General features: G+C 46.9%; 2 protein-coding genes across 6 annotated transcripts; one reads left to right on the plus strand and one right to left on the minus strand.

The window, feature by feature from the left end:
- On the minus strand, positions 1-27,723 carry LOC133495835 (gamma-crystallin S-1-like). 2 transcript variants are annotated; one of them, XM_061810841.1, is made up of 5 exons: positions 27,714-27,723; positions 17,751-17,859; positions 12,728-12,899; positions 983-1,225; positions 1-488 (listed from the first exon to the last, which is right to left on the minus strand). In XM_061810841.1, exons 3-5 carry the CDS (start codon positions 12,770-12,772, stop codon positions 213-215), a joined length of 564 nt encoding a protein of 187 aa, XP_061666825.1. In that variant the 5' UTR covers positions 12,773-12,899; positions 17,751-17,859; positions 27,714-27,723; the 3' UTR covers positions 1-212. The 2 variants fall into 2 exon arrangements, with proteins under 2 accessions (XP_061666825.1, XP_061666826.1); XM_061810842.1 differs by lacking the exons at positions 17,751-17,859; positions 27,714-27,723 and adding an exon at positions 1,964-2,117 and having other exon boundaries at positions 12,728-13,346.
- On the plus strand, positions 3,044-6,443 carry LOC133495712 (uncharacterized). Of its 4 annotated transcripts, XM_061810640.1 has the most exons (4): positions 3,044-3,791; positions 3,861-3,945; positions 5,485-5,593; positions 5,839-6,443. In XM_061810640.1, exons 2-4 carry the CDS (start codon positions 3,931-3,933, stop codon positions 6,357-6,359), a joined length of 645 nt encoding a protein of 214 aa, XP_061666624.1. In that variant the 5' UTR covers positions 3,044-3,791; positions 3,861-3,930; the 3' UTR covers positions 6,360-6,443. The 4 variants fall into 4 exon arrangements, with proteins under 4 accessions (XP_061666624.1, XP_061666623.1, XP_061666622.1 ...); XM_061810639.1 differs by having other exon boundaries at positions 3,044-3,945; XM_061810638.1 differs by lacking the exons at positions 3,044-3,791; positions 3,861-3,945 and adding an exon at positions 5,068-5,352.

Raw genomic sequence — 27,723 nt, forward strand, 5'->3', positions numbered from 1 at the left:
TTGACTTTTATGAGCATTTTTATTATTTGTGACTATTCCAGCAGGGGGAGGGGAAAAAAGAAGATGCCAGCAGGGGACTTTGTGGTGGGCTTACAATACATGGCAAATACACAAAACCATCATAAAACTACCAATACTATGATCAAGTAGCCGTTCGCTGACCCAAAAGCGCAACGCGGGAACAACGCCAGGAACGAAGAGAAGACGAGAACTCAGTTGGGCTGGGTGACGCGTCTCAGCGAGCCGATGGTGGAGTTGGCGCTGCCCCACTCGCTGTGGCGGCGGTACTCGCCGGGGCTCAGGAAGTACTGGCGCCCCCTGTAGTTGGGCTGCTCGTGCAGCATCCAGTAGCCCTCCATCACGTTGAGCGAGGAGATGTCGCGCGTGTGGAAGCGCTCGTTCAGGTCGGGGCAGTCTTCGTTCAGCTCCACGTTCTGGCCGCCGAAATCCGAGCGCTCGAACAGTTTCATCCGGTAGCTGCCGTTGTACTGCGGGGCCCCACACACCGGTAAGATGACTTGCCGTTGCGATAAAAATGCTTTGTTCGAAAGATTATTTAAAAAAAACAAAAAAATTCTCATTTTGCCATTTTTGTTGGTTTTTTTGGGGGAGAAAGAAACGTCCTGTTTTTTTAAAAAAAAAGTAAGAAATGTATTTTTTTGTATAAGGGGAAAAAAAAATGGGAAATACAATTTCTTCAGATTAAGTAATTTTTTTTTTTTTTGTTTTGCGTGAAAATGAAAGATCGTCTGTGATTGGCTGGCAACCAATTGTGGGCGTACCCCGTCACCTGCCCGTGGACAACGGGGAGAGGCTGCAAAAAGCACTCTCGTGACCCTTGTGAGGATAAGCGGCTACGAAGATGGATGGATGTAAAAATCCAAATGTGAAGCTAACATGATTTACCTTTGACCTTTTTTTTTTTTTTTTTTTTTAAACTGAAAGGACTTGAGCTATTTTGTTTTCGACGGTTTGGACTCACGGGCGGAACCATCCGGCAGGAGCGGATGCAGTCGTTGAATCCGGCCCAGCGCTGGTAGTCGGGGTAGTCGCCCTTGTGCAGCATGTACTGGTAGCCGGCGTAGTTGGGCTTCTCGTAGGCCACCCAGCAGCCGTTCTCCACCCGGATGGAGTTGCAGCGCCCGAAGTAGTTTTGCATCTCGGGGCAGTCGCCGTCGCACTCGAAGTGGCGACCTTGGAAGTTGCGATCCTCGAAGAAGATGATCTGCGCCCGGAAAAACCGCAGCAGCAACAACACTCGTCGTTAAAACGTTTTCACGCACAAACGGGAAAAGTTTGTTTAACATTTGAATGACAATCGTTAGTATATTCTCATTAGGAAAAAGATTTTTTATTGCAGTAAATACAAAAAGAAAAACATTGACAATTTTATCTAATGGTCATTTTCTTGATTATTTGCCCTAGAATAATAATAAAAAGAATTTTTGAAACTTTTTTTTTCCCCAAAATTCCAGCTGTTGGATTTCTGTTTTCTCTTGTTGACTTCTCTTTTTTTTTTTTAATTTTTCCTAAAATATAGAAAATAAGGATATCCACCATGGTCTTGCTTTAGCAAATCTTTTTCATTTTTAGGCTATTTTTTTCCGCCCGATACAAATAAAAATATTTGGAGAGGCGTGTTGACTTTTGAAATATGATTTTTTTTTGGTAGTACTTGTTTAATTTTGTGACTTTTAACAAGTACACTTCCAAAAGAAAACTAAACAAAAAGCAATTGGATACACAGTTTTTATTTGACAAAGGTAAGTTTTTTTCTTTATCACTGCAGTATTTGAAATTGTGCAATTTTTTGTGCAAGTTTTCTTTTGCCCCCCCAAATTTTTTTCATTTTATTTAAGAAAAAATACATAATACATATATACACACACACACACACACACACACACACACACGTCTCATCTGTAAAGCGCAAAAATGCAAAAGCAAAACGGGCCTCGCTCACCTTGCTCATGATGACGGCGGCGGCGTCCAGAAGCAACGGCCGATCGGATCCGGAGGGGGGGCCTCTTTATAGACCTCGCCGCATGGCGGCGTCAGCAGGCCGCCCGGCTGGCGCGCGTGCCCGCTTTGTCTGGGCCGAGCTGTTTCGCGCAGCGCTGCACTCCCCCCCCCCCCCCCCCAAAGAGCAAAAACGGAGCCGTCACAAAGGGAGTTGCAACCTGTGCCGTTATCGGGGAGGCTTTGGCGAGCGGGCGGCCGAGTCAGGGGAAAAAAAGAAAACAAAACAAAAAAAAAAACAACTGCACGGACGCGCGTTTGCTTTCAATGGCCGACGCTGGGTGGGCCACCGGATTCAAACTTCAAGCCAAAAGAAGAAGAAAAAAAAAAAAAAAAAAAAGCACATTCAGTTGGATCCCCTTCCAAAATAAAAATAAAAAACCCAATGATTAAAAAAAATAAAAGTGAAATTATTTGTAAATCTAAATTGTATGCCACATTTATTAAATAAAAAAATGCTGAATTTGATCAATTTACTAATAGAATTTTAAAAAAGGGTTACTGGACTTAGGTGGGGCGGAACAGTGGATCAGATGGTAAAGCGTTGGCCTCCCAATTCTGAGGACCGGGGTTCGATCCCGGCCCCTCCCTGTACCTGTGTGGGTTTTCTCCGGGCACTCCGGTTTCCCCCCCACATCCCAAAAACCTGGAAATTGCCCCTTGGTGTGATTGTGAGTGCGACTGCTTGTCTCAATGAGCCCCGCGATTAGTTGGCGACCAGTTCAGGGTTTAACCCGCCTCCTGCCTGTTGACAGCTGGTACAGGCCCCAGTACTCGCCGTGACCCTCGTGAGGATTAGCGGCTAAGAGAATGGATGGATGTATTTGGGTTTTGCATTCTATAGTTATAATTTATTTGATTATATTTTAAACCGGTGATTGACTTCAATTGAAATTAATGAACCAATTATTTAATACAATAAAAATGCTCTTTAATTTTACTATTTCTCCAAAATGAACATTTAATCAAAAAAAAATAAGCAATAGTTGGTAACAGAAATTTTTACTTTTTTTTTTTTAAGGATATTTTTAAACAGTCCAACATAAGAAAAAAACGAGTAACAGGGCATTTTGAGGTGAGCAAGTTTCAGGTGCAACAATTGGACTGGGCCAGCAGAATCCCATTCACAACCAGAACTGGAGCGTCGCGCACTGAGCTGACCTCGGCCTCGCATTTGACCAAACAAACGTATGATTGGTTGTAAACCAGGAAGTGCTCCCGCATGTCTTTTCCCAAACTCGCCACCCAGTGTGGGAAGTAAGTCAGTCGTGTACATTTGAGACGATGCCGTGTGCCACTAAAGAAAATGGGGAAAAAAACAAAAAAGGCCCCCGGGCCGTAGTTTGCACACCACTGACTTGAGTAGCGTGAGAGAGTATTTGTACAGTACTCGATTACCACCCGGTCGCAGGCCTTGCAACGGCGACGCGTTTCTGCAACTGGTTGTGAACTCCGCGCCCCGAGATGATCTTCGGCGTTGAAAGCGAGCGAGGCCGCCGCACAAGTTTACATCCGTTGGTTTATTTATTTGAAAAATTTTCAGCCCGCTGCTTAAAAGCGCCAGAAGCCCTGCGTGTGATTAGCGGAATGAAAATGAAGGCGGCGAGTCTTATGGGGTTGTACGATATTCCTTTTAAAGGCTGACTGCTTCTCCTTTGTGGGCCTCGCAGCGAAAGCCTTTCATGCCGTGACCTGCCAGCGGATCTCGAAATGGAATCAAAAGCTCCCCTGATTGACATCCATTTTGAAAAGGCGGCCATTTGATGTGCAAGGTGAGCGGCGGTTACACCGGGGCGAGGGGGCCGGAGGCGCTGTTTTGCAGCTGTCTCTTTGATTGACAGACCGGCGGGAGCGAGCGAGCGAGCGGAGCCCGATCCGGGCTGCGGAAGTCGGGCTAGTCGCCGGGGCCAGATGGAGCTGCGGAAGGTAGCGTGCCTGCTCGCGGTTGTCTGGAAGAGGCGTCGCTTGGGGACGGCTGATGGAATTTTGCTAGCTCGTCGCTACAATTTGAAAAGTCGGCCCCGAAAGCGGCACGGCTGCGAATCAGAAAACGCGATAGCGAGACCGAAAATGAAGTCGGGAGCGAACACTTAACGGGCGGGGCCTTTCGTGGTCTCCTTTCTTTGCTAAGTTAGCTTCCCTCTGCTACAGTTTAACCGTGATGGTTTTGCTTCCGTAGCCCGAAGTGCTCGCTGCGTTGAAGCCAGGCGGGACCTAACAAGAGCGAAGGTTGCGGACTCTTTGTGGAAAAGCCAAAGATGTTCGCGCTCCTTTAACTCGTAGCCCTGAGCCGCAGAGGGCGCCAAAGGGCCGGAAACCGACGGCGGCGCGCACGGCGCTCCCCCGTCGTCCCCGCTGGACGCCCGAGAGGAAGGTCACTGTCGTCTTTTAGCCTCTCACGGCTGCAAAAAAGAGCGAGCGCCTCCTCTCTCTTTTTGTTGTCGGCTTCGCGGAAACACGATTGGCGCGACGCTTTGGCGTCCTTTGATGGGTGCACAGCTTCACGTTCTGCGCTGTTTTCCCCGTGACACAAGAAGATCACTGATAGCCTCTCATCACGCGGCGCTGCCTAATGGCGGAAGATTACGCGCACAACAGATGCTTTTTCTTCGGAGGGATGAAAACTCACTTTCATCCGGGTCGTATAAGAAAGCAACGTCGAGATGGAGGCTGATAGCTTCTTTAATCTTGCGCGCGATCTCCCAAAAAGACGGAATGCTCTTGACTTTTACGGAGAACCCTCACCCTCACCCGTTTTTCCATTTTTTTTTTTTTTGGTTTTGTTTTCCACCATCGGCGCGTGAAGTTGACACCTGTTGGCTTGAAAGCGAGAAGTGGCACTTTCGAGTCGACGCCGGAACTTTATCGTCGTCGTCTCCTGCGCCAGGTTGCTGCGTGCCGGCGTTGTTGCGCCTTCGCCGGGTTTTGTGTAGACAGCTTTTTCTTGATTTGTTTTTTCCTGCCGTCGAGCTTTTATGTAGAACCTTAACCCCCCCCGCCCCCCATGGAAGTTTTTTCTTTTTCTTTTTTTAAACACTAGAGCCGGAACATAGGCAGGAAAACGCCTGCGTAAGCGCATTCCACAATGCCAATCTCTGTATGAAAGGCGACCTTGAACACAGCCTGTAAAAGCGAGTCTCGTGTAGATTTGCGGCAATATTCTCCCTTTGCTGGTTTCTGTGTGAAAGGCAAATGCAGAAACGTCGGCTCGGACGTGCCAAATTTGCGCTTTCGATTGCCGCTCCATCAACACGAGACGACAGCGAAGCGCTCGCAACTATGGCAGCATCTGGATTTGCTGAGTTTTGCTCTGATGCAGAAACTTTGCAGAAGGTAATCTGTGTAAAACGGGATTTCCATTTGAAGGCGTACACGGTTGCTGCCAATATCTGGATTTGTTCGATTATTGGGGAAAACGCCAGAGGGATGCGTTGGAGATTCTGTTGTGTTCCGATTTCGTTTCAGAACATTCGGTATCTCGAGGTGAAATGGGATTTTCTGCAAAAGCCAGCTGGTCAACTTGAATTAGTACACACAACTGTTGCCGTAACTGGATTTGGACTACAAGTGAAAGGTGACACTTGGAAGTGGGGGCAATGTCCAGATTTGTTGGGTGTTTTCTGTAAAAAGGCAGAGGCATAGAAATACTCGATCTTCTGTTATGGCTCTGCCGTCGAAATGTTTGCTGGATCGCCGTGTGAAAAAGGATTCTTGCTAAACCTGTAAAAGCCAATACAAGAAATTATACGTGAACAAATGTTGCAATATCAGAATTTGTTGGGTTTTGTGCAAAAATGCTGGCTCTTCTTTCCCATCCAGATCCAGATCCAGATCCAGATCTCTGCGTGAAAGCTACGCTAACGATCGCTGTCCCGAATTGCCTCCTCCAAGTACGTCCCGTAAGTTTTGACAAAAATTCCGCCATCACCACCACGACGGCGGCGGCGGGACTCGTCGAGGAACGCCGTTCGAACCCGAGCTCGTTAGCGAGGACCCCGGCTCTCGCCGAAGCGTTTTCTGCGCCTCCCGCGAGTTCATCTTCAGCGGCGGTACAAGACGCCTCCTCCCCTCCCTGGAGGCAAAGTAGCATCACACAGCGCTACGCCTCGCCTTTTTTGCTTCTTCCTCGCTTCCCCCCGGAGGAGACGAAAGCTCCCCGCATTCCGCTCTTCATCTCACAACGATGGAAGAAGGGGAGGAAAGGAGAACTCGGAGGGGTGGCGGCGGCGGCGGTTTTAGCTTCATTTGTGTCCGACCAGCTAGCTGCACGGTCGCGTGCGGCTTGCGGTCGCCTGGGAGATGATGACACCGTTAGCCCGGCGAGGGACGCGTTTGATTGACGCACGCCCCACCGAGCGAGGAAAAACTCCGGTTGACAGCAACACCGCCACCAGTTAACTTTCACCCTCTTTAATCTCTGTGCTTTAAAGCCCCCCCCCCCAAAAAAAAAAAATAAAAATAAAAATATCGTGTAGTTTATTGATGAAATTCCACATGACCTACTAATGATTCGAAGCCGTGAAATCCAAGCGTGGTCGATTTGGACGAGCGTCTCGTCCAGCTTGTACGGGGAACTCGAGCTTCTACATAAGTGCAGTAACCGGCAGAGGCCACTAGATAGCAGCATTGCATTGGATGCGATGAAAACGAGCTCGTCGGGTCGAAGTCGGACCAGTACGGGCGCTTCACGCCGGGGCAGAAAATGATTCCGTTTGGCGTGTAGCAGTAGCTTGAAGAAAGTAAACGTGGAGATGGTGAAAAGAGACGACGGCGTGAATGAGGAACGCCACGGAAAGGAAAACAGCGGCTGACGTTAAATCGGTCCATCGGCATGTCTTGTTCAGTAAAGCTCACAGATTTTCGCTATTTCACAGCAAATTTGGAGTCCCTAACCTCTCTTTGGGCTCCAAAGCAGTCGGCCGGTATTTTTGGTGACACCAGACCCGTGGACAAACGCGAGAACAGTCTGGTGACCTGTCCAAGATCACACCGGCACACAACCTGGCGGCCTGATGGTGCTTGTCGTACGTCATTTCATTACAAAATGTATTCATTGCAATTGTAATCCATAACATTACCGGGAGGGAATTTTGAACTGAATTCCGGGTGAATTTTGAGGTGGCCACATTAGCATGATTTTTGATTTGATTTGATCACTTCCTCCTTCTCAAGCCGACGCCAGTGATCGGCTCGCTCCGGTCATCTTCCCAACTCCTCACGAGACGGTGGACAAAGTCGCCCTCTCGACGGGAGCCGAAGTTGGAATCTGCCTTCACGGCGAGCTTTTCGGGTCACTTCGGTGCCGCCAACGTCATCCTGGCAACGGAATTCGGCTGCACGGGCAACAAAAGTGCCCCACTGAACTCGCTTCAGAAATAACAAGCGAGCGCAGTCAGCAATTTGCGGCCCGTTTTTTTGTCTGCGCCGCGACCAAAAACAAGGGCGACGACGAGCCGACTTCAGAGCGCCGGCGAGATGTACCATTCGCGCCTTCCAAAACAGAAGCATCGGCTGACCCTGGCGTATAGAACAAGTGCCCCCCCCCAAAAAAAAATGTTGTCGTGCGAGATAGGAGAGCAGCCTCGCTCTCCCTCAAAAGCAGCGTGCCGCCGAGGTGGAAACAATGGCGGGCTTAATCTGGTAGCGGGGGGGGGGCGACGGGACCCAAAAAACAAAACCGACGGCGGCCAAGCGAGCCTCCCCAAACGAGGAGCCGGCGAGATCATCCGCTCGGAATTTCCGAGCGCCGCCGCCTCTCTTGTCCCTGCCAGCGTCGCCGCTCTATCGGGAACGCCAGACGCCGGCGCCGCTGTGAGCCCGTGCCAGGGCCTCCGCGTTCGCCGCCGCGCGTCTGATGTGCGCCATCTTTTCTTTCCGCTTTTTTTTTTTTTTTTTTTTTTGCCGTGGGGATAATTAAAAGAGGAAACGGTTTGTCGGAAGCAGACGGGAGGCCCTTGGACCGAGCCAGCGAGCGGATGCAGCTGTCAATTATGCTCACTCGCTTTGCTGCACAAACTTTTCGGATTGGAAGTTTACAGAAAATCTTTGCTTCATTGAAAAAAAATAAAAACGCCTAATTAAAAGTACGCTCACAGCTGTATTTACATTCTTTAGTCAGCCTTTCATGTTGACGGTCGTGCGGCGCGTCACGTGCAGACACAAAAGTAGCGGCGGAGGCCAAGAAGCGACGCTTGCGACCAGAAAATTACCGGAATTGCCGCCCTGCGCAGCGCACCCAGTTACAAGCCTCACCCAGTACATTTGGAAAGGAAATACCATTTGGTAGTGCCACGTGCTAACGCTAATGCAGCCGTGCCAATGCTAGCGCCGCTGCGCTTGCTAACACTAACGCCGCCGCGCTAGCGGGGCTGATTTAAAAACAAAAAAAAAAAAAAAAACATTCTAAAAATCACTGAGACCCGGCAGTAACACGCGAGCGCAGCGTTAACAGGGCAGGTAAAAGTCACTTTCTCGGCACATATATTCCACCTTTTCCGCTCCAGTCCGCAGTCCGGGCCCATTTCGAACAAGTCCGGCCATTTTACTGACACGTGACAAAAGTTGAAGCCCCCCCCCACCCCCCACCCCCCCTCGCCATCTGTCTGCTTACCTCCTAGCCTGGCCCAGTTGGTCCTCCTGAGCCCCCCCCCCGCCCGCCTTCAGCTCTCTAATCACATGTGACGCCCTTGTTGGCATCTTCAAATTTGTCATCAAAGTAAATGTGTTCTGACAACAGCAAGTGACAAGCGCACCAGAGGGGAGGCACAAAAACGCCACTTTTTTCTTTTTCCTTTTTTGCATTGCATTGCGGCGCTTATCAATTATTGATCACGTCACCCGCCGCCACCGGCGCTGGTGCCCACCTGCCCACCACTTCTGCCCCGGCAAGTTGTCTTCGTGATCAACTGCACCCATTTAAAAGAAATAAATTATGACTTTGATTGACTGCCTGCACTCTTTTTTTTTTTTCAAGCTCGGCAACATGAAAGATTTTTTCCCCTCTCTTTTTGCTGGAGGCCATTTGCAATTTATTTAGAGGAGGCGCGCCGCCCCCGTCCCAGCAGGTAAGGGGGGGCCGGGGGGCCCAACAGCGGGCGCAGCTGACACCTCGGCTTCCTCCGCGCTCCAAATTCAACACAACAAAGCGTTTAACGTGATCGACGCTAATACAAAAGTTCCAATCGAAAATGGGGCAATTGAAGATGACGACGTTTGACAGTTATTAACTTCGCAATTTGTTTCTTATCGCGCCGTCGGAACCGGTCCAATGGCCAAACAACAACAACAAAAAGTAGAAACTTTGCTGGTATGCTTTGACAGTCGGAATTGAAAGTGGCGAATTCTGACGGAGCCGCCGATTCCGCGTACGTCCCGTACGTTCAATAATATTTCTTTACCTGACTAATTGGACGAGATGAAGGGAATCATTTTGCAAAACGATGCCGGCGTAAACAGGAGCAAAGTTGTTCCATCATGCAAAAGCGCCTTAGAGAGGAACCGATTGAAGATCACGCTCGATTTGATTATTGGGGTTGTAGTTTGGACTCCGTTAGACTGTTCAGGTTCTTCAAAGTTGGGCAAACAATATCAATGAAAATATTGCTCGATTGACATCTCTCTGGAGCTTTTGTAACGGCTCACAAAAGGAATCTGAAAGCCATCTCATGACAAATGAAATATTGTATTTACGTTACAAATAGGGCCATCACATTCATACATGCTGCGTGAGCTTCAATACTAAAATAATAAATAAACAAACAAACGAACAATCAGTTGTGCTTGACATCATCGGAGAGCCAATCATCACTATTTTTTTCCCATTTTTTATTAATGTCATTTTAGAGATGTACTGCATCACTCCTAAAATGTTCTCTGACATGATATTGAACAGTTATTAATCTTAAATTGGGCATTTTGTTTGGGACGAGCTCCAATAACATCGCAACTGCTCCACAAAGTCGCCAAAACGGCCTTTTAAAATGTCGCAGGTGTACCTAATAAAACGGACAAAAATGTATTTTGTGTTCAAAGGTATAAAAAAAAAAAAAAAAAAAAAAAACGTCCTGCATTGAACTAAGATGTAAGCATTCATAATGTGACAAAAATGGGGCCAATACCCATTTGCCTAATCCTCACATGACTTCAAATTACAATAAAATACTTAAAAGGTGTTAAACCGGAAGGAAGGAAGGAAGAATATAATGTTTCAATTGTTTGGAAAATTACTTTTCTTCCTTTTTCAGCGCAGCAGGCGTGCATACAAAATGAAAGAGGGCACATTAGTGATCACGTTAGAAGGAGAAGAAAGGAGGAGGAGGAGGAGAAGTATGAAGGGAAGGAGAAGGAGGCGGAGGAGGATGAAGAGGAGGAGAAGGAGGAGGAGGAGGATGAAGAGGAGGAGGAGGAGCCCAAGCATGAGCTGCTCAACCAACATCAACAACCAGCAAAATTTCAAAACGCTCCCGAGTTGAATTCGTTTAAGGTTTGTAATAAATTCATCAAGTATTCATAATTCAACTTTTTATACTGCTGGCTTCTACGCAAACTATATATATATATTTCGATACATTAAAAAAAGGGTTATTTTGACCTTCCATCCCTATAAAAGAGAAAAATGTCGACAAGTTATGCCAAGGACGTGAATATTTTACTTGCATGGTTATTTGCTCATTTCAACTTTTTTTTTTTGTAGTCAGTAAGGGTGGAGGGGGGCTTATCCCCCGCAATAATATTTTCCTATAAATGTATTTTCTTCCTTTTTTTTTCGGAAATGTCTTTTTTCCCTTAATGTTCCATTGAAGCCTCACAGATGAGAGCGACTTGTTTTTCCTTCACGTCACCACTAGAGGGCACTAGAAACCAAAGCAATCGCTTCCGCGGAGGAATTCGACTCAGTTTTTGCTTTTTTTTTTTGTTTGTTTCCCCCTTTTCAACGGCTTTGCACGTCTCTGTCGCAGCTTGGATGTGAATTTGTTTGTTTCCAACCAAACATTTGGAACTCGCGAGAGCTCTCCGCCTCTGTTGTCTACTTTAGTGAGGGCGCGCTTAAAACAACAACGACGACGACGACGACGAAATCAATCATCGACTGACGTGACCCGCGTCCCCCGGCACGCCAGCGAGCGCTTTCACAGACACACACGCACGTTGCCTTTGTAGCCCTTTCAAGCCACGGCGTGTGTGTTTTGTGCGCCGCCAGGGCCGTCGAGATGACGGTCGTCGCCGTCGGGGCGCATATTCGATTGTACGTTTGCGTCAGATGAGGACTTTTGCGACTTTAACGTTGGGCGGCCGTCGAGGAATTGCCTTTTTTTTTTTTTTTTTTTTTCTTGCCGTGTGGTTTTGAGGCCTTTCGGCGCCTTCGTATATTTCGGAGGCGGGGTCATCGCGTTTGAAGTTTTCCAAAACCCAACCCCCTTTCACTTCCGTTTCCCTGAGATGGTGGACCATCGTGCCGGAACGCACAAGAAAGCGGCAAAAGTCGGCCATTTTGGGTCTAAAACCTCATTTGGCGTCGAAAGGTCACTTGCAGGATCCTTTCAAAGTCAACTCATCCTTTATCGGCACCGCAATCCTCGGAATGTGACTTTTCATCATCGTGCGTGCGTGCAAGGAGCACGCCGACAAGATTGAGGACTCGCCACGAAAACAAAACAAAAGAAAAAGGCTAATAACTCATTTAAATATGAAGCCACCGTCTCGCATTCCTGCCGTCCTCCGAAGAGGCCTCGTGTCTCTTTTTCCTCCTTCCCACTGGGAACGGCGCACAAAGGACTTACTTGCAAATCAAGCATGCGATTAACATCGCGCACACGTGTGCTACCTTGCGCATTAAAAGTTGCGTCGGCGACTTCCTCCGAGGAGCAGGAGGAGCCTGATAGGCGGCGGCGGCGGCGGCAGCGGCTCCAGGGAAGCGGATTAAAAAACCATGACATGACAATCCAGATCCCGCCGCATTCTTGCCTCGTTTTGACTTTTGGGGAGTCCCCCCACCCCCCCCCCGCCCCCCCGCACCTCCACGAGTGTTGTTTTGGCAGTTTGTTTTCGCCGAGGCGCTGCAGCCACGTTCAAACGCTCGCCTGTCACGGGTGGCCTTTGTTCGAGGCCTCGTTTGAAAGGTTTCGAGGCGCACGTTGATTTGACGGTGGGGGTTTTTGGGGGCTCGGTGGCCGGGCGCCAGTGAATGCGACGAAGGCGAGCGGCCGCCGCGAGCCGAGGAAGAAGAAATACAGAAGACAAAACTGCTCTTAAAGCCTTAAAAAAAAAAAAAAATATGGAAAGGGAGAAATTGTATACAGACGACAAATACTGCATCAAATGCAGTAGACAAGGACAGGCAACAGGGTAAACTTTTTCCCTAGGTTTGTTTTTGTATTGTATTACATTTTACATAAAATGTTGTAATACTGTCATAAACACTGTGTAACACCAAGAGGGGGGAAACTGGATAGAGCAGAGGGCGGAATGCAGTACGCGCGGTTGTCGGCAAAAATTGCCGAGTATCAGCAAAAAGACGACGAAAATAAAGCAGATGAGAAAACCAATGAAGCAAAACTGCTTTTAAAGCGAGTTATTAAAATAAAAATGTGATGGGAAATTGAAATTGGATCGACGAGACGGCGTACATTTTTTTGGAAGTGACTTGAACCAACGCTGTAGTACTGTAAAAATATATCAAAAATAGAGAAGAGATGACGTCAACACTCACCAGAATAAACACCGGGGAGACGTTGCATCGGGCAGAGCGTGGCATGCAGTAAACACCGTCAAGCCTCGGCGGCTCCTCTCGAGCGGCGTTCGCGCGACACGCCGCCGCCGCGGGTCTAGCGGGACGCCGGAATACACGCGTGTGCGTCGTGTGTCCGGCGAGAAAGTCGTCGCTGCATAAAGCGGGACAGGAAGTTAACGTTCGGAGGTGCACTGGAATATTAAAAAATTTACATGATTCACATTTGAGGTTATTATTGGGCGGTGGGTTTATGTCGTCAAGTGGGCAATCAAAGAATTATGTGAGGCACAAAATTACATTTAAGATTAAAACGTTACAATCCTGGTGTGAGTTGAGTTGAGCTTGATCAATCAATTTTGTGACGGAACACGTCGAAAGGTCATTTTAAAAATTATTGCCGGCAAAGGAGATGACTGGGGCGAGGCGTTTAAAAAATGTAAATCAGATCACCCTTCAATTAAAAATGGCCTCACACGAATGTTGCTAATTCAGTCACGTGACATAATTGTACATATTTCTAAACGGCAGCGTTGCCGGCGCCGCTGATGGCTGCGCGAAACACGTTATATAAAAAAAAAAAAAAAAAGAAGAAAAACAATAAAATAATAGCAGAAATGTAGCGCAGCATGCGAGTGGTTTTTGAAAGGCCGCCAAATGTCAAGCGCTCATCTTTTCTGCTAGCAAAGCGCGTGTAACCTTTCAGTCAAGCGACATTTGACAAAAAAAAAAAAAAAGAAAAAATGTCTTCATATTAGGGGTGGGGGGGAGCCCTTTACTTCTTTTGTGCGGACGACCAATCTGGAAAAAAACAAAAAAAATTCTTTTGTGGGACACGTTGGAAGATTACAGCCCCGACATTTGTTCCAAAGTCATCTCAAGGGCGAACACGATTATCAGGAGTCGGCTCTTTATTTCTCTCCCTTCTTATTTTGCGGTCAGTAAAAAAATAAAATGAAATATTTTGTGAGGCGCACATTTATCGATACGCTCTAATATTAAAAGAAGATTATTGGGGGTAAAGCATTTATTTCCATGATTCAGCTTGTATTTCATAAAGTCTTTTGCAAAATAAGTTCCCTCGTGTACAATCATTAATTTTTATTGTTCTGTAGGCAAATAATTATATGAGGCATAAAATTAAAGAAAGAGAGAAAAAGATGACCAGACGATTATTTGGGGTTTGGTGTTAAGTTCTTCTGTCTGTCTTTTTATCCGAGATTCAAACGTGTATTTATTTGATTTCCCCCCCCCCCGCATCGTCGGGCACAACTAGCTTAACGCTCGAGCGTATCCCTCGGCGGCGCTTTGCCTTCGCACTGCGCGCCGTCGACCGACCGCCGACGTTATCTGGGCGAGCCGGGGGGAGCCAACAAAGCCACCGGCGGCGACTCTCTCTCGCTCTCCCCGAGGTTACATAATTCATGTCAAGCATATTCAAACAACATTTATTACATTGTCAATCATGCCGCGTGGCGCCTGCGACGTTATAAATTCATAAGAATCCCGCCGTGGGGAGCGTGTGCGCCAATGAAGCGTCTTTAGTCATTCTGTTTGACAACATCACCAAAAGGGGGCCATTCTGCAAGGGGGGGGTGGGGGGGTGGTGGAAGAGAGAATCAAATTCCACAGTTTCGCGCAGAAATTGTTCCGTCGCAAAGGGGAAAGAACTTTAGTGAACTGGTTGAAGCGTCGCCGCCAGCCACCCCCCCCCCAAAAATAAATCAAGACAGTTCACGAATAACAATAAAAATCTAAAGATTTGACAAAGATAAATCTCAGCATTCTGAAAAATATTTAGAAAATAACATAAAGACCACAATAAACAAATTGAAAAGAAATCACACAATTCAGATGAAAAAAAAATTGCTAAATTTAGGGAAAAATAATAAACGAAAAAAGATCAAAATTCTGAAACAAATTAAAATTGTTAAAGGGGAAGAATAAAAAAAATATAATTTTCATTGGACGATTTACTGCAATGGATATTTATTTTCATTTTTTTTGGGTGAGGGGGGGCTTCTGCAACTTTTTTTGCTAACCTGTCCTGCTAGCTTCACAAAAGGAAAGCGAGAAAAACGTGTTTTTCATCACGGCGCCCTCTGCTGGATGTGCTGGGACACTTCGGAAAAGGCCTCATTACGAAAGGCAGAAATCTGCACGCAATTTGTGGTTTTTTGTTTTGTTGTGTTTTTAAAAGTTTTCCCCCCTTTTGCTTGCGTGTCCTTGCGAACGGGGATGGGGGCCGACGTCTCTCTGAGCCGCCGGCGAGGCGTGACGGCAAAAACAAGCGCACCTCCCCGATCTCAGGTAAGCGCGACGGCCCGTTCATTAGCTCTCCCATGAATAAATGATTGTGACGCGCCGTCGCCATCATTTGCATGCGCCGAAAAGTGACACCTCAGCGCTTTTGTCTACCGAGACGTCTGGAAGGTGTTTTAGTTCTTCCTTTTTTTTTTTTTTATTTCCTTCCCTTCCGTAAGAGGAAAAGGTCTCGCTTTCATTAGCCAGGCTGCGCTTCGTCAAGGCGACGGCGCCGCCGCCTTCCTTCCTGCGGGCGATCGCAGCCTCGGCCCTTCGCTTCTCGCTAATTAGGCGACAGCCCGACCACAAAGCGGCTTCGCCCTTGTCTCGCTTTTTTGAGGTCATTATGCAAATCGATGATGTTGACAAACATGAAAGGAGGCCGACATTTTTTTCCCTTTTTTTTGTTTTTTGATGTGCCGCGTCGGCTCCCGGACGGCTTAAAGCTCGCCCTCGGCAGGTGGCGTGTCAATAGCGAGCGCCGATCGATCAGAGAGGGATGCGATGGGGGGCGGAGGGGGCGGGGGCTTTTCGTTAAAAAAAAAAAAAAAAAAAAAGGACACGAGCTGCAACTATTCTTGTATGCAAAATTGTGAAAACTTTATCACAATTACAAAAATCAACAAAATGAAATTTGTGAAACTTCTGACCCAAAACATTTCATGCCAGATTTGTTATTATTAAGAAACGACAAAAATTGGGCATCTCCAATTGTTTTTCCTTTTCATCTAAAAGTAACCTTTCATGATTTTGGAGAATCAGAAAACGCTTTTTTTTTTCTCCCCAAGCTAAAATGTAGTAAAATCACATTTGGGAGAGGAAAAAAAAAAAAAAAAAACAACATTGCTACAAAAATGAGCTCCTAATTTCCCTAAAATTTCTCAGAAAGTAAATTTAATAAAAAGACTTATTAGAAATATTTTTTTTCTTCGAATCCCAAAAACTGTGCCAAATATTTTCTTATCTGAATCCATAATGAGCAGTTTTTAAGTGAAAGTTTATTTTATGTAAACAACCATCTCAAAAGGGACTCGACAAAGTTCTTCCGATGCAATGACAAAAAAATCCCAAAATTTAGAGAAACCGTACGTGTCCTATATTAACTTTTTTTTTTTAGCTATCTTGCATATGTCTTTATTTTTGGGTGATACGACACTGAAAAAACAAAATCATTTCATTTAAAGAACTTCAAAAAAAAAAAAAAGTCTTTCCGTCTACTCACATGACAAGTCTGCTTGAAAATACGCGATCCAAAAAAACAGCTACAAATATTTTTTGATCCGAAAAATAGTCTGAGAAGAAAAGCGTACGCCTCACATGACGTGACTCGTTTTCTTTTAATCAAATAAAAACAACAAAAAAAGACTTGCCAAAGTTTTCCAGACAAGAACTCGCCAAATTTAGATTTTTTTTTTTTTTTTCATCCGATAACCAAAGACAAAGTTTTTTCGAGCGCTCCGATAATTAGCTCGAATATCGACATAGTTCAACCGGCGCCCCGAAAAAGCAACGCGGGGGGCTTTCATCTTTATTAGCCCTGATAACAAACTTCGACCTATTTGTTTTAAGAGCGTGCGCACAAAAACAACAACAAAAAGAAAACGTCGTAAAACTTTCCAAAGCGCCCGCAATGGAAGTGGAAAACGACAAAAATCAATATTCCTGCATATTTACTGTCAGCGTCATGCCACAAAATGACAAAAAAAAAAGAAAAATGAACCCTGCAGCGAGGCTAGCAATTACATTTTTTTTTTTTTTTTTTTAGTTTGACACCACTGATGTGGCGCTTTAAATTAAAAATACAAAACGAGGTTCACCTCATGTGATCTATTTATAAGAGGTCGGAAGACTTTGCGACATATCACAGGAAGGGTGGGGGGTGGGGGGCGCGACTTGGGGGGCGTCATTGAGGAAGTGCGGCGTCATCCCCCGCACCAGCCAGCCGAGGCCTCTCAAGTCTTTCACACGAGCTCGCTTGCGACTTCTCCACAAAAGCGCTCCTGGAAGTATCGCGGGGGGGGGGGGGGAGGAAAGAAAGACGAGAAACAAACGCTAATTAAAACGTCGCGACTTTTTAGCGGCGCTAAAAGTCGCGCTTAGCTGCGGCTAATTGCTACAAAACTTTGGCGGATGCCGAGTGGAGCGCGCGGACGGACGATTTTGACTGGTCGCCAAATACTTACGTTGATTTTCTTTTGGAATGGCCCGGCTAGTTTATGTACAAGTGTTGCAGCGTTGCTATAGTTTTTTTTTTTTTTTTTTTTTTTTGGGGGGGGGGGTGTCTGTTTGCCAGCTCTAAATTAGCGTGTGGGCCTCAGGGAGCTAATTAACAAATAATTAATACGCTCGCCACCCTGAAACAAAAAAAATCCCTGACATTTGCAAGCCACTCAAGATGTTTCCACTGAGGGCTTTATGGGAAATGGGATGATTAGGGGGGGGGGACACACACACACACAAAAGCCCGGCCCACCCCCCGTGACCTTTTATCGAGTGTCCGATCAATAACCTGCGAGGGTCAGGCGTCTTTGAGCTTCTGGCAGCAAAGCAGGACGGGAAAGAACCACGCAGGAGGGGTGGAGGGGTGGGGGGTGGGAACGACGACACAAGGTGTGTGTGTGTGTGTGTGGGGGGGGGGGGACCCTCCCCATTTAGCCGCCGTGACCTCTTTTTCTCTTCACCACACAAGTTGTAGACGTACACAAAAGCTCCGACGCAAACTGCTTTTCTTGCGTAGAACCCGACAAAGTGTTGCACACGGCGGAACTCAGCTTGGGACGGGGAGGGGGGTGTCACCTGATCCAGAAGACCTGACGAAAACCAAACCCAATGTCAGCCCCGGAGGAAGAAACCAGAACTTAAGATACGGACACAAAGTGTGATGATGAAGGAAGTCGTTTGCAAAAAGTGAAAAAGGAGGCGCCACAAAATACAAAACGGGAGTTGATAACATTTCCTGAAATCGTTTTTTGCGGGACCGAGGCTTCGCCGTACGTGGAATTCCCGCCGGGGGGGGGGGGGGGGCGATCGTTTAATTTGTCGCATTAGCACCTAACATGGCCGCTACACGTGACGCGCTTGTCGCCGGCGCCGCCGCCGAGCCTTCAAACAGCCTTCAAAACTCGCCACGTTCGCGACGACAGACGCCGCTTTTTTGGCGGCTGGGGGGGGGGCGTTAAAACCGCCAAAACGCCACTTGAAAGACGAGCGCGACTTGAAAGTTTCCTTTTAGGCTTCCGGAGGATGCCAACGAGGTCTCAATCACGACGCACAATTACGAAATATTGGCGAGTTGGGACTTGAATATTGGCCGTGACAGCAAAGACGCTAACTGGCGTGCTCCACTTTTGCAGCCGGGAAAAGTGAAATGCGCTCAACCAATCAGCATTCGACGTAGAGCTCAGAGAAAAAACAAAACAAAACCAATTTTTCCAGTCAACATGCATGTAAAAAAAGGTTGATGACTGTCAGTCGGATTTATGCTGTAAGACAGGACGATGTTTTGATATTCAAACTATATCCGACAGGACGATATTCGACCTGCATGAATGAAGCTCCGCCCCTCATTTCTGCATCGTTCCCTGGGACCGACATGCCAACAGATGGCGCCGCAGCGCAACTTTTATGTTCGACACGGCTTTGCCCTGCGCACAAAAACAGTGAGAAATCGCCAGCGGGGAGCAATGCACTTCCTTGACACCAACGACTACATTCCAATTAGTTTGGCGTTGTTTTGGAGGGCAAAACAGGAAAGGAGTGAATTTTTGAACTGTGACCTGCGACGACGCTCCGGTTCATATTTACATAACCGACGCCGCGCTTATCCACCCGGTAGAGCAAAAAAGACAAAGCAGGTCAGGTTTTTACCGGTCCAAACCCGACCGAGCGGCTAACTGTCGTCCCGCATTAGCCGGCGCTAAAAAGTCGGGCCGAGATCCCGCCTCTCGGGGTCACCCGCGCCGCCCGGCGGCTGCCAGACGGAGGCCTGGCGGCGCGACCTCCGCCACGCGGGAGGCGCACCTTGGCAATCCGATAAAAAGCCGAGCGCGATATCGGCGGCTGAAGTCACATGAAAGGCGGCGCTTGCTCATCACGGGCGGCGCCGGAGCGCATCGATCGGTAAAAAGCGTTAAAAAAACCCCGACTCCAGTCAAGAGGGGATCTGAAAGCGGGCCGAGCGGCGGAGGAGCCGTCCCGTTTGTTCCCTGGCAGCTTTGGACCGAGGCCTCCGTGACCGCCGCGCTCTCTGGCGCCCCCCCCCCCCCCCCCCGCGGGACGGCCCGGCTCGCCCGCTTTGATGCAAAGACAAGGCGGGGAAGGTCACGTGTGCAAATACGACGTCTTAATCTTCCGTAAGGTGATCTTTGCATGGGGTGCGCAAAAGAGGAGGCAAGACGAGAAGAAAAGACCAAGTGTACTTGCGAGAGCGCTGGGAGCTCGAGTTCACTACGGGGGCGGCAGGAGTCGACCCCTCCCCGCGCCGTCACCACCCAGCCGCGAGCCCCGGGCCTTTTTTCTTCCGCAGCATTCAAAAGCGCCGAGCAGTCGATACGGAACGCAACTCGCGGAAAAGAGCGGGGAGGGATTTGAAAAGAAAAGAAAATAAAAAAAGACACAAGAGGAGCGCAAAAGGGTTATACAACATGGCGAGATCACACAAAATGGATGCCGGAGCGCAAAAAGGAAGCCGGCATCTCCGCGTGGATGCTTCATTGGGGGTGGCGGTGTGAAGTGGGGGGGTGGGGGGGGACAGGAACGCGCTCCTGCTGCCAAGACGCAAAAAGTTACGCTCAAAATCTTGCTGGGAAAAAAAGAAAAAGAAACCATCGTCGTCGCAGGAAACGTCGGGACCGACAAAAGCGTGCGTTCGGAATCACGGACCCGAAAAAGACGGGCCAGATCGCCGCAAAATTCCTCGACGGAGACGCTAGCAAGAAGGGCTGAGGAGCTAAACTTTGATCAAAGTGGCTGCCGAAAACGAAGACGCGGTAGCTGGTTGCAAAAGTTATGCTAGCCGACGGAAGTGGAAAGAGAACGACAGCAGACGCTGGAGATCATCGGACGCCGTGAAACGTTGGAAAACATGTTAGCTTGCCACAAAAGATCACAACGGGGTTGAGAATGAGAGGCCAGTCGTGCCACAAAGTCGATGCCGGGCGTGCTAGGACACAGCAAAATGGCTGCCGAATCCTACATGAAGCCGAAGGAGACGACAACAGAGCGGCCGGGTCAGATCGCCGCAAAATTGCTTGACGGAGACGCTAGCAAGAAAGGCTGAGGAGCTAAACTTTGATCAAAGTGGCTGCCGAAAACCAAGGCGGAAGGAGGGTGCGCGCGGTAGCTAGTTGCAAAAGTTATGCTAGCTGGCGGAAGTGGAAAGAGAACGACAGCAGATGCTGGAGATGTTCGGACGCGGTGAAACGTTGAAAAAGTCAAAAGGGACTCTGAGCTCAATGTTGCAGCTTGTGATTTGGAAAGAAAGCGCATTCCCGCCACGAAAACACGTTAGCTTCCCACAAAATATCACAACGGCGTTGAGAACGAGAGTCCAGTCCTGCCACAAAGTCGACGCCGGGCTGCCAAATCCTACACGAAGCCGAAGGAGACAACAACAACAAAGCAGTCGGGTCAGACCGTCACCAAACTTGTCGACAAAAGTGTCCGCCGCCATCAATACGAGAGCGGAAGGAGAAGAAAAGCGCAAAGAGACGCTAGGACGCCGCTAAGCGGCGAGGAACGGCTGCCGCTAACACATGCTCGCCATGCTAATGAGCGCGGCCTGGAAACGGAGACTTCAATATTCCCTACTCGCGTTTGGAGATGTGAGAGTTTGTTTACGCGCGGCGCATTGTTCTCAAACGCTCGCCGCCGCCTCTCACTTTCCCGTCCTCCGTCTCTCAAGTTCTTTCAAACGCGATATCTCCCAAACGCTCGACACCTGCTTACCTGGCTGACTTCAAGGGCCCAAATCACGCACGAGTCTGCGCGCCTCCATCTCGGTTTTAATCAACCATTCAGTGCCGCCGATCGGGGGGGGAGACAGATGCGTTTGTGAATTTCAAAAGTAATCCGACTGCGCCTCCACAGCTGGAGTTACGGTAGCGAAGGTGACGTCCGCAAGGCGGCAAAGCAAACTGGCGTCGGGTTGCGGAAATGGCAGGAAAACGACATTGGTGCCTGGCGTGACGCGTGCGGGCCGAAGGTGCCGGAACGGATCGACGGCGTTTCCTTTCATTTCAGAGGGGAAATGCGATTTCGCATCTTGTGAAGCTCCCGTTTTGCTGGACTTTAACACCTTTCTTTGAATTGAATTAAGGTCATTTCAGCCTGCAAGGGAAAAACCTTCTGGCTTATTTAGGCTATTTTCATTCATAATGGCACAACCCGATAATAAGACGACACTTGGGCAAGAACGCAGAGGCCTTGCATTTCAACTCCCACTTGTGGCCACCGCCAAAGAAACCCAGCGACGACGGCGACGCGGCGAGATGAAAAAAACAAGAGTTTACGGCAAAATAAAGGGCCGGCGGCGTGTGACGAGTCTTTAAATCTGGGACAGCGGTCCCAAAGAGGAAGGCGCGCACGCGGCGGCGGCGGCATGAAAGCGCCAAAGAGTTTTTAAGTGCGCTCGCCGGGAGACGCAGACGGGAGGCCATTAGCCGCGTCGCCCCGACGAGACGCGATTGAACCGTTGTTTTTCATTTTTCTCTCCAGCGTGGACGTGCAGATTGCGGTGTCACAATTGATTTGCAGCACGAGACCGCAAAAAAAAAAAAAAATCCACCAAAAGCAACACGGCCGATGTTGTTTTGTTCTTTCGACAGGTTGGGCTTTGATCCCGAATTCGCCCCGGGTGGACTTTTGACTCGTTTTACGCCACTTACGGTACCGTTCGGGACGGTAAATTCCGCCCGGCTTGTGTTTTCCACTGAAGTAACGTAACCGAGAAACACCGACAAGGGGCATTCTCGCTCATGCCCCGTGAAGTCTACCTAGCGACGAGTGGCAAATGGAATCCAAGCAGTTTGCTCATTATTTAAAATAACATAATGTGGTTAGCATAGCGTAGCGTAGCACGGTGGTTCCCAAACTCTTTTTGGAGATGAAATTTTCAGGGCCCCCTTCTTGCAAACGTTATCCCTGGAGAATGAAAAAAAAAAAAAAAATGTAGCCGTAACTTAATATTGGCAAGTTTTTAGAACAGTTAAAAGGTTGCCACGCTCGCTAGCCTCGCCTCGCGTAAGTTTTTCTAACAAGCAAGCAACTGCAAAAGCAACTTCAGCAGCGCAAACAATTCAAGAGATTCTGCCAATCGTTTAAAACAAAAATGGCCTCACTCTAAACCCTAAAAACATTTTGGATTCAAACCCGTCACAAACGCGACAAAGTCAAATTCTGCCTAGCAACAAGCAGCCCAATCAGCTAAAACAATCGGAGCGATTTTCCCCGTTGCCGTGATAACGATGGAAAATCGTTAACGTCGTGTCGTTGCGCTCCGAACACGGGGATGGCAAAAAAATAATAATAATTGTGAAAAAAAATGCTCTGGCTCAAGGATTCGGGTAGCCTTTCACCACTTGACCGTTGAGGCCCCGTCGAATTCATTTCGATGTTAAAGCGGCGATTGGGTGAGTGTTTGTCCTTCGGCTCGACGCGCACGCACGTAAACAATCTAGCGGCGCCGGCGCGCTTATCGGCGGTCCCGATAAGAAAGACCCTCAACCCCGCGGCGGCAACGCCGCCGGCCAAATAGGAAGATGCTATCGCGACCGGCGGATCATCGAGAAGCTCGCGGAGTGGAGCGGAAAAAAACGTTGATTCATTTTCCCAATTGGAGTTTGACATTTGTCACACTTTTTGCGATTGATTCGCTTCATGATCAATAATAAACGCTGGCGAGGAAGATTAATATTGATGGCTTTACGTCAGTGTATTGAGCAACGCGGCTGGAATTACGGAATTATTACATTCAGGGCGGCTCAACAAATACTTTCTCGGACAAAATGACAAGAGTCGTTTTTGGAATCGGACGATTGCGCCGAGGTTGCCGTTTTGCAGATTTGGACTCCAAATCCACTCAGCAAAATGCAGTAGGACAGAGCTAAAATAATAAAACATATGTAACACAAAATAATATTCATATTATGATCACTAATACAAGCCCGTGTATTTACATGTTTGTATGTTTATTTGAATTCCTCCGTTTATTTCAACGTATTTCACTTTTATATCTTTCTGTTGCAGCCACAAAATGAATTCTGTATTCGTACCTTACGTTTAAAAGATATGAACTTTTTTTTGGTTTTATTCCAGTAAAATATAAAAATAGTAAAAGTAAAAATTGTAAAGTTAGGTAAAATATGAAACCAGTTGTGTGAATTTAGTGTAGTAACTCGAATTAGTGCTTTATATAAATATGTATACTTGTAAACTTGTAAAATGTCAAGCCAAACACGTCAATGTAATTTAGCATTATTCAGCTATTATTTTTTATAATATGATCATTTGTACAATCATATTTTACAGAAATTAAATGCATAGGAGTCATTTCCCCCCCCAAAAAATATCCAGCCATTTAAAATGTTTAAAAATAATGCATATTTGAAAAATGACCTGTAAAAGTTGCAAATGCTTGTGAAGTTTGATGAATTTTCCAGTTATAACATTTTTTTTTGTGCGTGTGTTTTATGTTAAAGTGTACTTAAGTGATGATTTATTCGTGAGGAGAAAGCGTCATCACGTTTGGTCTCCTCGACGACGTCTTCAGCGCCTGTTTTTTTTGGGGTGGGGGGGGCTCTGCCTCCTCCATGCCCACGCTCGCCTGGGGAAGGTAACGCAAAAAAAATAAAAATAAAAATAAATAAATAAAATTGCACCAAATTGCAATTGCACCTGTGCAAGCGTAGCCGCCCAGGAAATAGACCCATCCGATAGTTCCACTTTTGCGAGTGGAGCAAGTCGGTAAGCGCCGAAAAGACCAAATTGTGCTCATGTGACCTTTGCAAGCTTCTCAGCAGCTTTTGCGAGTCGAGCGAGATCGCAAGCCGATCGTCACGGTGTGCGCACGCCGTTTAGCATTTACGGCGGATAGCGGAAACCGATTTCCGAGCAGATTAGGGAGGCTGGGGAAAAAAATGAAAATAAAGTAAAACACTGTCGACACACCCAACACCCCGGGACAGTCCAAAACAAATGCAAATAGAGATTGAAGGAACTGATGTAGGCCACTGCTCACACACAGACGCTCACGTCAAGGCAACCCGACTCCAATTTGTGACGTCAAGTGCAAGGCCACACCCCTTAAAGGCACACACCCAACAACTGCTTACAATACCTACACGAGTTACTTTACAAAAACACTTTCTCTCCTTTAGTACATTACACAAAATTTCATCTGGCTAATGTTGATTTTTTTTTTTAAATAAAAAGTAAAATGGGTTTGTTCTTGTCATCTTTTAAGGAAAATAAAAAATGGATTTTGTTTTGTTATGACTCGAAAAAAAAGTGATGTTATTTTCACAAGAGTACAGCTGCTATATCCTCCCTTTATTCTCATAATATTCATTTGCCAAACATCCATTTTATTCTGGTAATATTTCTTACTTCTTTTTGTCAATGACCTCAATATTGATTTGAATTAAAAATGCATAGCAAAAGATTTGTGTTTTGTTTTTGTTTTTGTGTTCGTGACTGGAACGGACTTTTTGGCATTTGGCATCAAAGTGGAAATGGATTCGATAAAAGAATAAATTGTTACAAACTTGGGTCATCCAATAAATGCAATTAAAAAAAAAAAAAAAAACTTAAAAAGGGATTTTTTTTTGGGGTGAGGGTGGGGGCGCACTTCAATGTCTGTCGGTCCTATTTTCTTTTCTTTTTTTGTTTTTTAAAGTCTGTTCCGGCGAAAAAGAAGAAAAGGTTTCATGACGACGCGTGTGGTCCCGCGAGTCCAAAACGTCGGGCGACTCCACTCAGTGATGCAAATGAGGCCCCCCTCGAACGACGTCAACGCCGGGGAGGGGCCGACTTCCTTATTTGGAAGTCGATTGTCTTCGGCGTTAAAAGAAAGAGCAACTGTCACGAGGATGACAACGAGAAATAGAAGAAAAGAGGTGGCGCGAGCTTTATTGTTTAACCGTGGCTGCCTGCGAAAAGTAAAGGGGGGGGGGGGCTTTACGCGGGTCGACCACCAGGTGGCACAAGAGCACAAGGAAGGAGGAGACCACCGGCTTGCAGGCGGGCCACACTTCGTTAGGTACAGCAGAGACAACACCGCGGCCATCCGTCCATCCGTCCGTCCGTCCGTCCGTCCGTCCGTCCGTCCGTCCATCGATCAATCCACCCCCACCCAATCCGTTTTCTGAGCCGCCTCATTCGACAAAGTGACGCCATCGCGCAGCGCAATCGGACGACGACGACGACAAAGTGAACCGTCACAAGTCACAAGAATAAATTGGTGCCCGTCACAAAGAAAGCTTAGAAAGGCGCATCATGAAGAAGGTCATCAAAAATCAAAACCAAAACAAATATTGCGGGAATTGTCATACTTTCAGGAGGAAAGGAAAATTCGGATCAAATGATAGTGGATTATTATTATTATTATGATTATTATGATTGCATCTTTTTTTTATTTTTAAATTGACTTTGTGTTTTGTTATACTTTTTCTTGAAAAAAAATTACACCTTTGTTCCTTTGTAAAAATCCAACTTGAATCTCTTACCGTGATGTTTTTTTAAAAAAAGAAAATCACATATGTATCATTCATCCAACAAAAATGAGATTAAATTGGGATGAAATGATAATTTCTTAAGCGTAAAAAGCAGCTCTTCGATCTTGAAAATGTATGATTTTGTTTCATGTGCAGAGAGGACGTGACACTTTCCATCTTTGCGTCATCAAATGTATTCAAACTTTTCTTGAGCCAGATTTCTCGATTCCCATTTTTGTTCACGAAACTTTAGACTGATGATGTGACTACTTTTCTCTTTGTAACATTGATTTTTTTTGTATTATGGATACCGATGACGGTGCTAAACAAATGTTTGCTGTCCAACATCACATTATTGCAGTCATTATATTGTTTTTACATAAACGAAATATGTCAGACGCACACGATTCACTTTTTTTGTTTTTGTTTTTTTGAGCAGGCATCGTCCGAGTCACCCGCAAGACCGCCGACCGACGCGTGCGTGTCGCGCACTCGGCGGGGCGCACGCACGAATCCCTCCCGTATTTTGGCGCGCGGGCGCGGCGCTAATGATTTTGAGAGGCCAATCAAAGGCGCCGCCACGTGACGCCGGCGCCGATTAGCGCCGGAAGGCCGCTTTGATTTGGCGGCGGGTGTCGTGTTTACAACCACGTGACGGCTTTTGAACAACTTTGGATTTTTATACCCTTGCGCTTCATTTTGGAACATTTTTTGCTTCATTTAAAGAGGGGAAAAAAAATGTGCTCAAAATTTGAAAAATATTAAAAAGCAGTAAGCTATGCGAATAATCAGATTGTAGTATTTCTTTTTTTTCTTTTTTTACAACGCTAAAGTGCATTTTTAAAGCTAAATTTTGATATAATGAGACCGAGACAAAAGGTCACAACTGAACAACCGCACAAGACATAAAACGCAAAGCGGCCACCGAGATATTAAAATGCATATAGAGAAATAAATCTGCAGCTCAACAGAAATTTGGATCGGTCCGCAGCTGTGCGATGGGACAACAAATATTTTTCTTGAAACCAACATTGGGGCAGCTGGTTTAAGGGTCTTTGGGGGTCCTTCAGGGTTCATGATGCTACCAAATAGTTTTGAACTTATTCTTTCATAAGTTGGCGTCCAGATATGAAGCTGGCGACTCCAAGTGTGCGACTTTCTCGTAAGATGTTTTCAACCTTTTTTTTTTTTTTCCTGAATGTGTGTCCTTGTGAGGTCAATTGTCATCACCACGCCGTGTTGGTTTTCTGGCCAAGTCCTCGAAACGCACGCCGAGAAAATAATAAAAAGCCATTTCCATGATTGATTATACTTTCGGTTATGTATGTACCGTAATTTCAAGCTGCGACTTTTTTCCGACGCTTTCAACCCTGCGCGGTTTATGCGACTAATTTGTGCCTTTTTTCTGACGGCCGCAAGCGGGCACTCGAGCGGAAAAAGTAAGCGTGAGACCGGTGGAATGTATGTGCCGAGGAAGCGACTTTTACCGGTCCGGTCCCGTTAGCGCTACGCTAGCGTGTTACTGCCGTGTCTCAGTGATTTTTACCAGTATGTCCCTGTTAGCGCGGCGGGGCTAGCGTTAAACTCTCTGCGTACCATCTTTCTTTGTAAACGCCTCGGATTTAATTTTGCGGTTTTTACACGGCTACGGCCAATGTTCGTACCAAATGGTATTTCCTCGGGGCTTGTAACCAGTTGCGCTCTGTAGGCCGGGAATTACGGTATTATACTTCCACTTTGAAGCAAACATTAAAGGACGATTTTTGTGCCAAGTCCACCGAAAAGCGGGACCACGGAACCGAAACGTGGACTTTGTCGGCCGTGTTAGGAGAGGTGCTGCCAAATATGAAACTAATCTCGCCCATCTTGGGTCTGCTGGAGTTTTTCTTTGAGGCGTGTGGTTTTTGGCGTGTTAAAAAAAAAAAAAAAAAAAAAAAAAAAATGGACTGACATACCTCGGCCCGG

The sequence above is a fragment of the Syngnathoides biaculeatus genome, chromosome 22, assembly GCF_019802595.1.
Source record: "Syngnathoides biaculeatus isolate LvHL_M chromosome 22, ASM1980259v1, whole genome shotgun sequence".
NCBI classification, from domain to species: domain Eukaryota; kingdom Metazoa; phylum Chordata; class Actinopteri; order Syngnathiformes; family Syngnathidae; genus Syngnathoides; species Syngnathoides biaculeatus.

Coding starts and splice junctions, on each gene's coding strand:
- LOC133495712 (XM_061810636.1), top strand. CDS start 5,212: ATGCAGAAACGTCGGCTCGGACGTGCCAAATTTGCGCTTTCGATTGCC. Junction 5,594..5,838: donor ATTTGGACTACAAGTGAAAG/GTGACACTTGGA, acceptor TTTCCCATCCAG/ATCCAGATCCAGATCCAGAT.
- LOC133495835 (XM_061810841.1), bottom strand. CDS start 12,772: ATGCCACGCTCTGCCCGATGCAACGTCTCCCCGGTGTTTATTCTG. Junction 1,226..12,727: donor TCTCCCCGGTGTTTATTCTG/GTGAGTGTTGAC, acceptor TTCCGGGCGCAG/ATCATCTTCTTCGAGGATCG. Junction 489..982: donor CCTGCCGGATGGTTCCGCCC/GTGAGTCCAAAC, acceptor GGGGCCCCGCAG/TACAACGGCAGCTACCGGAT.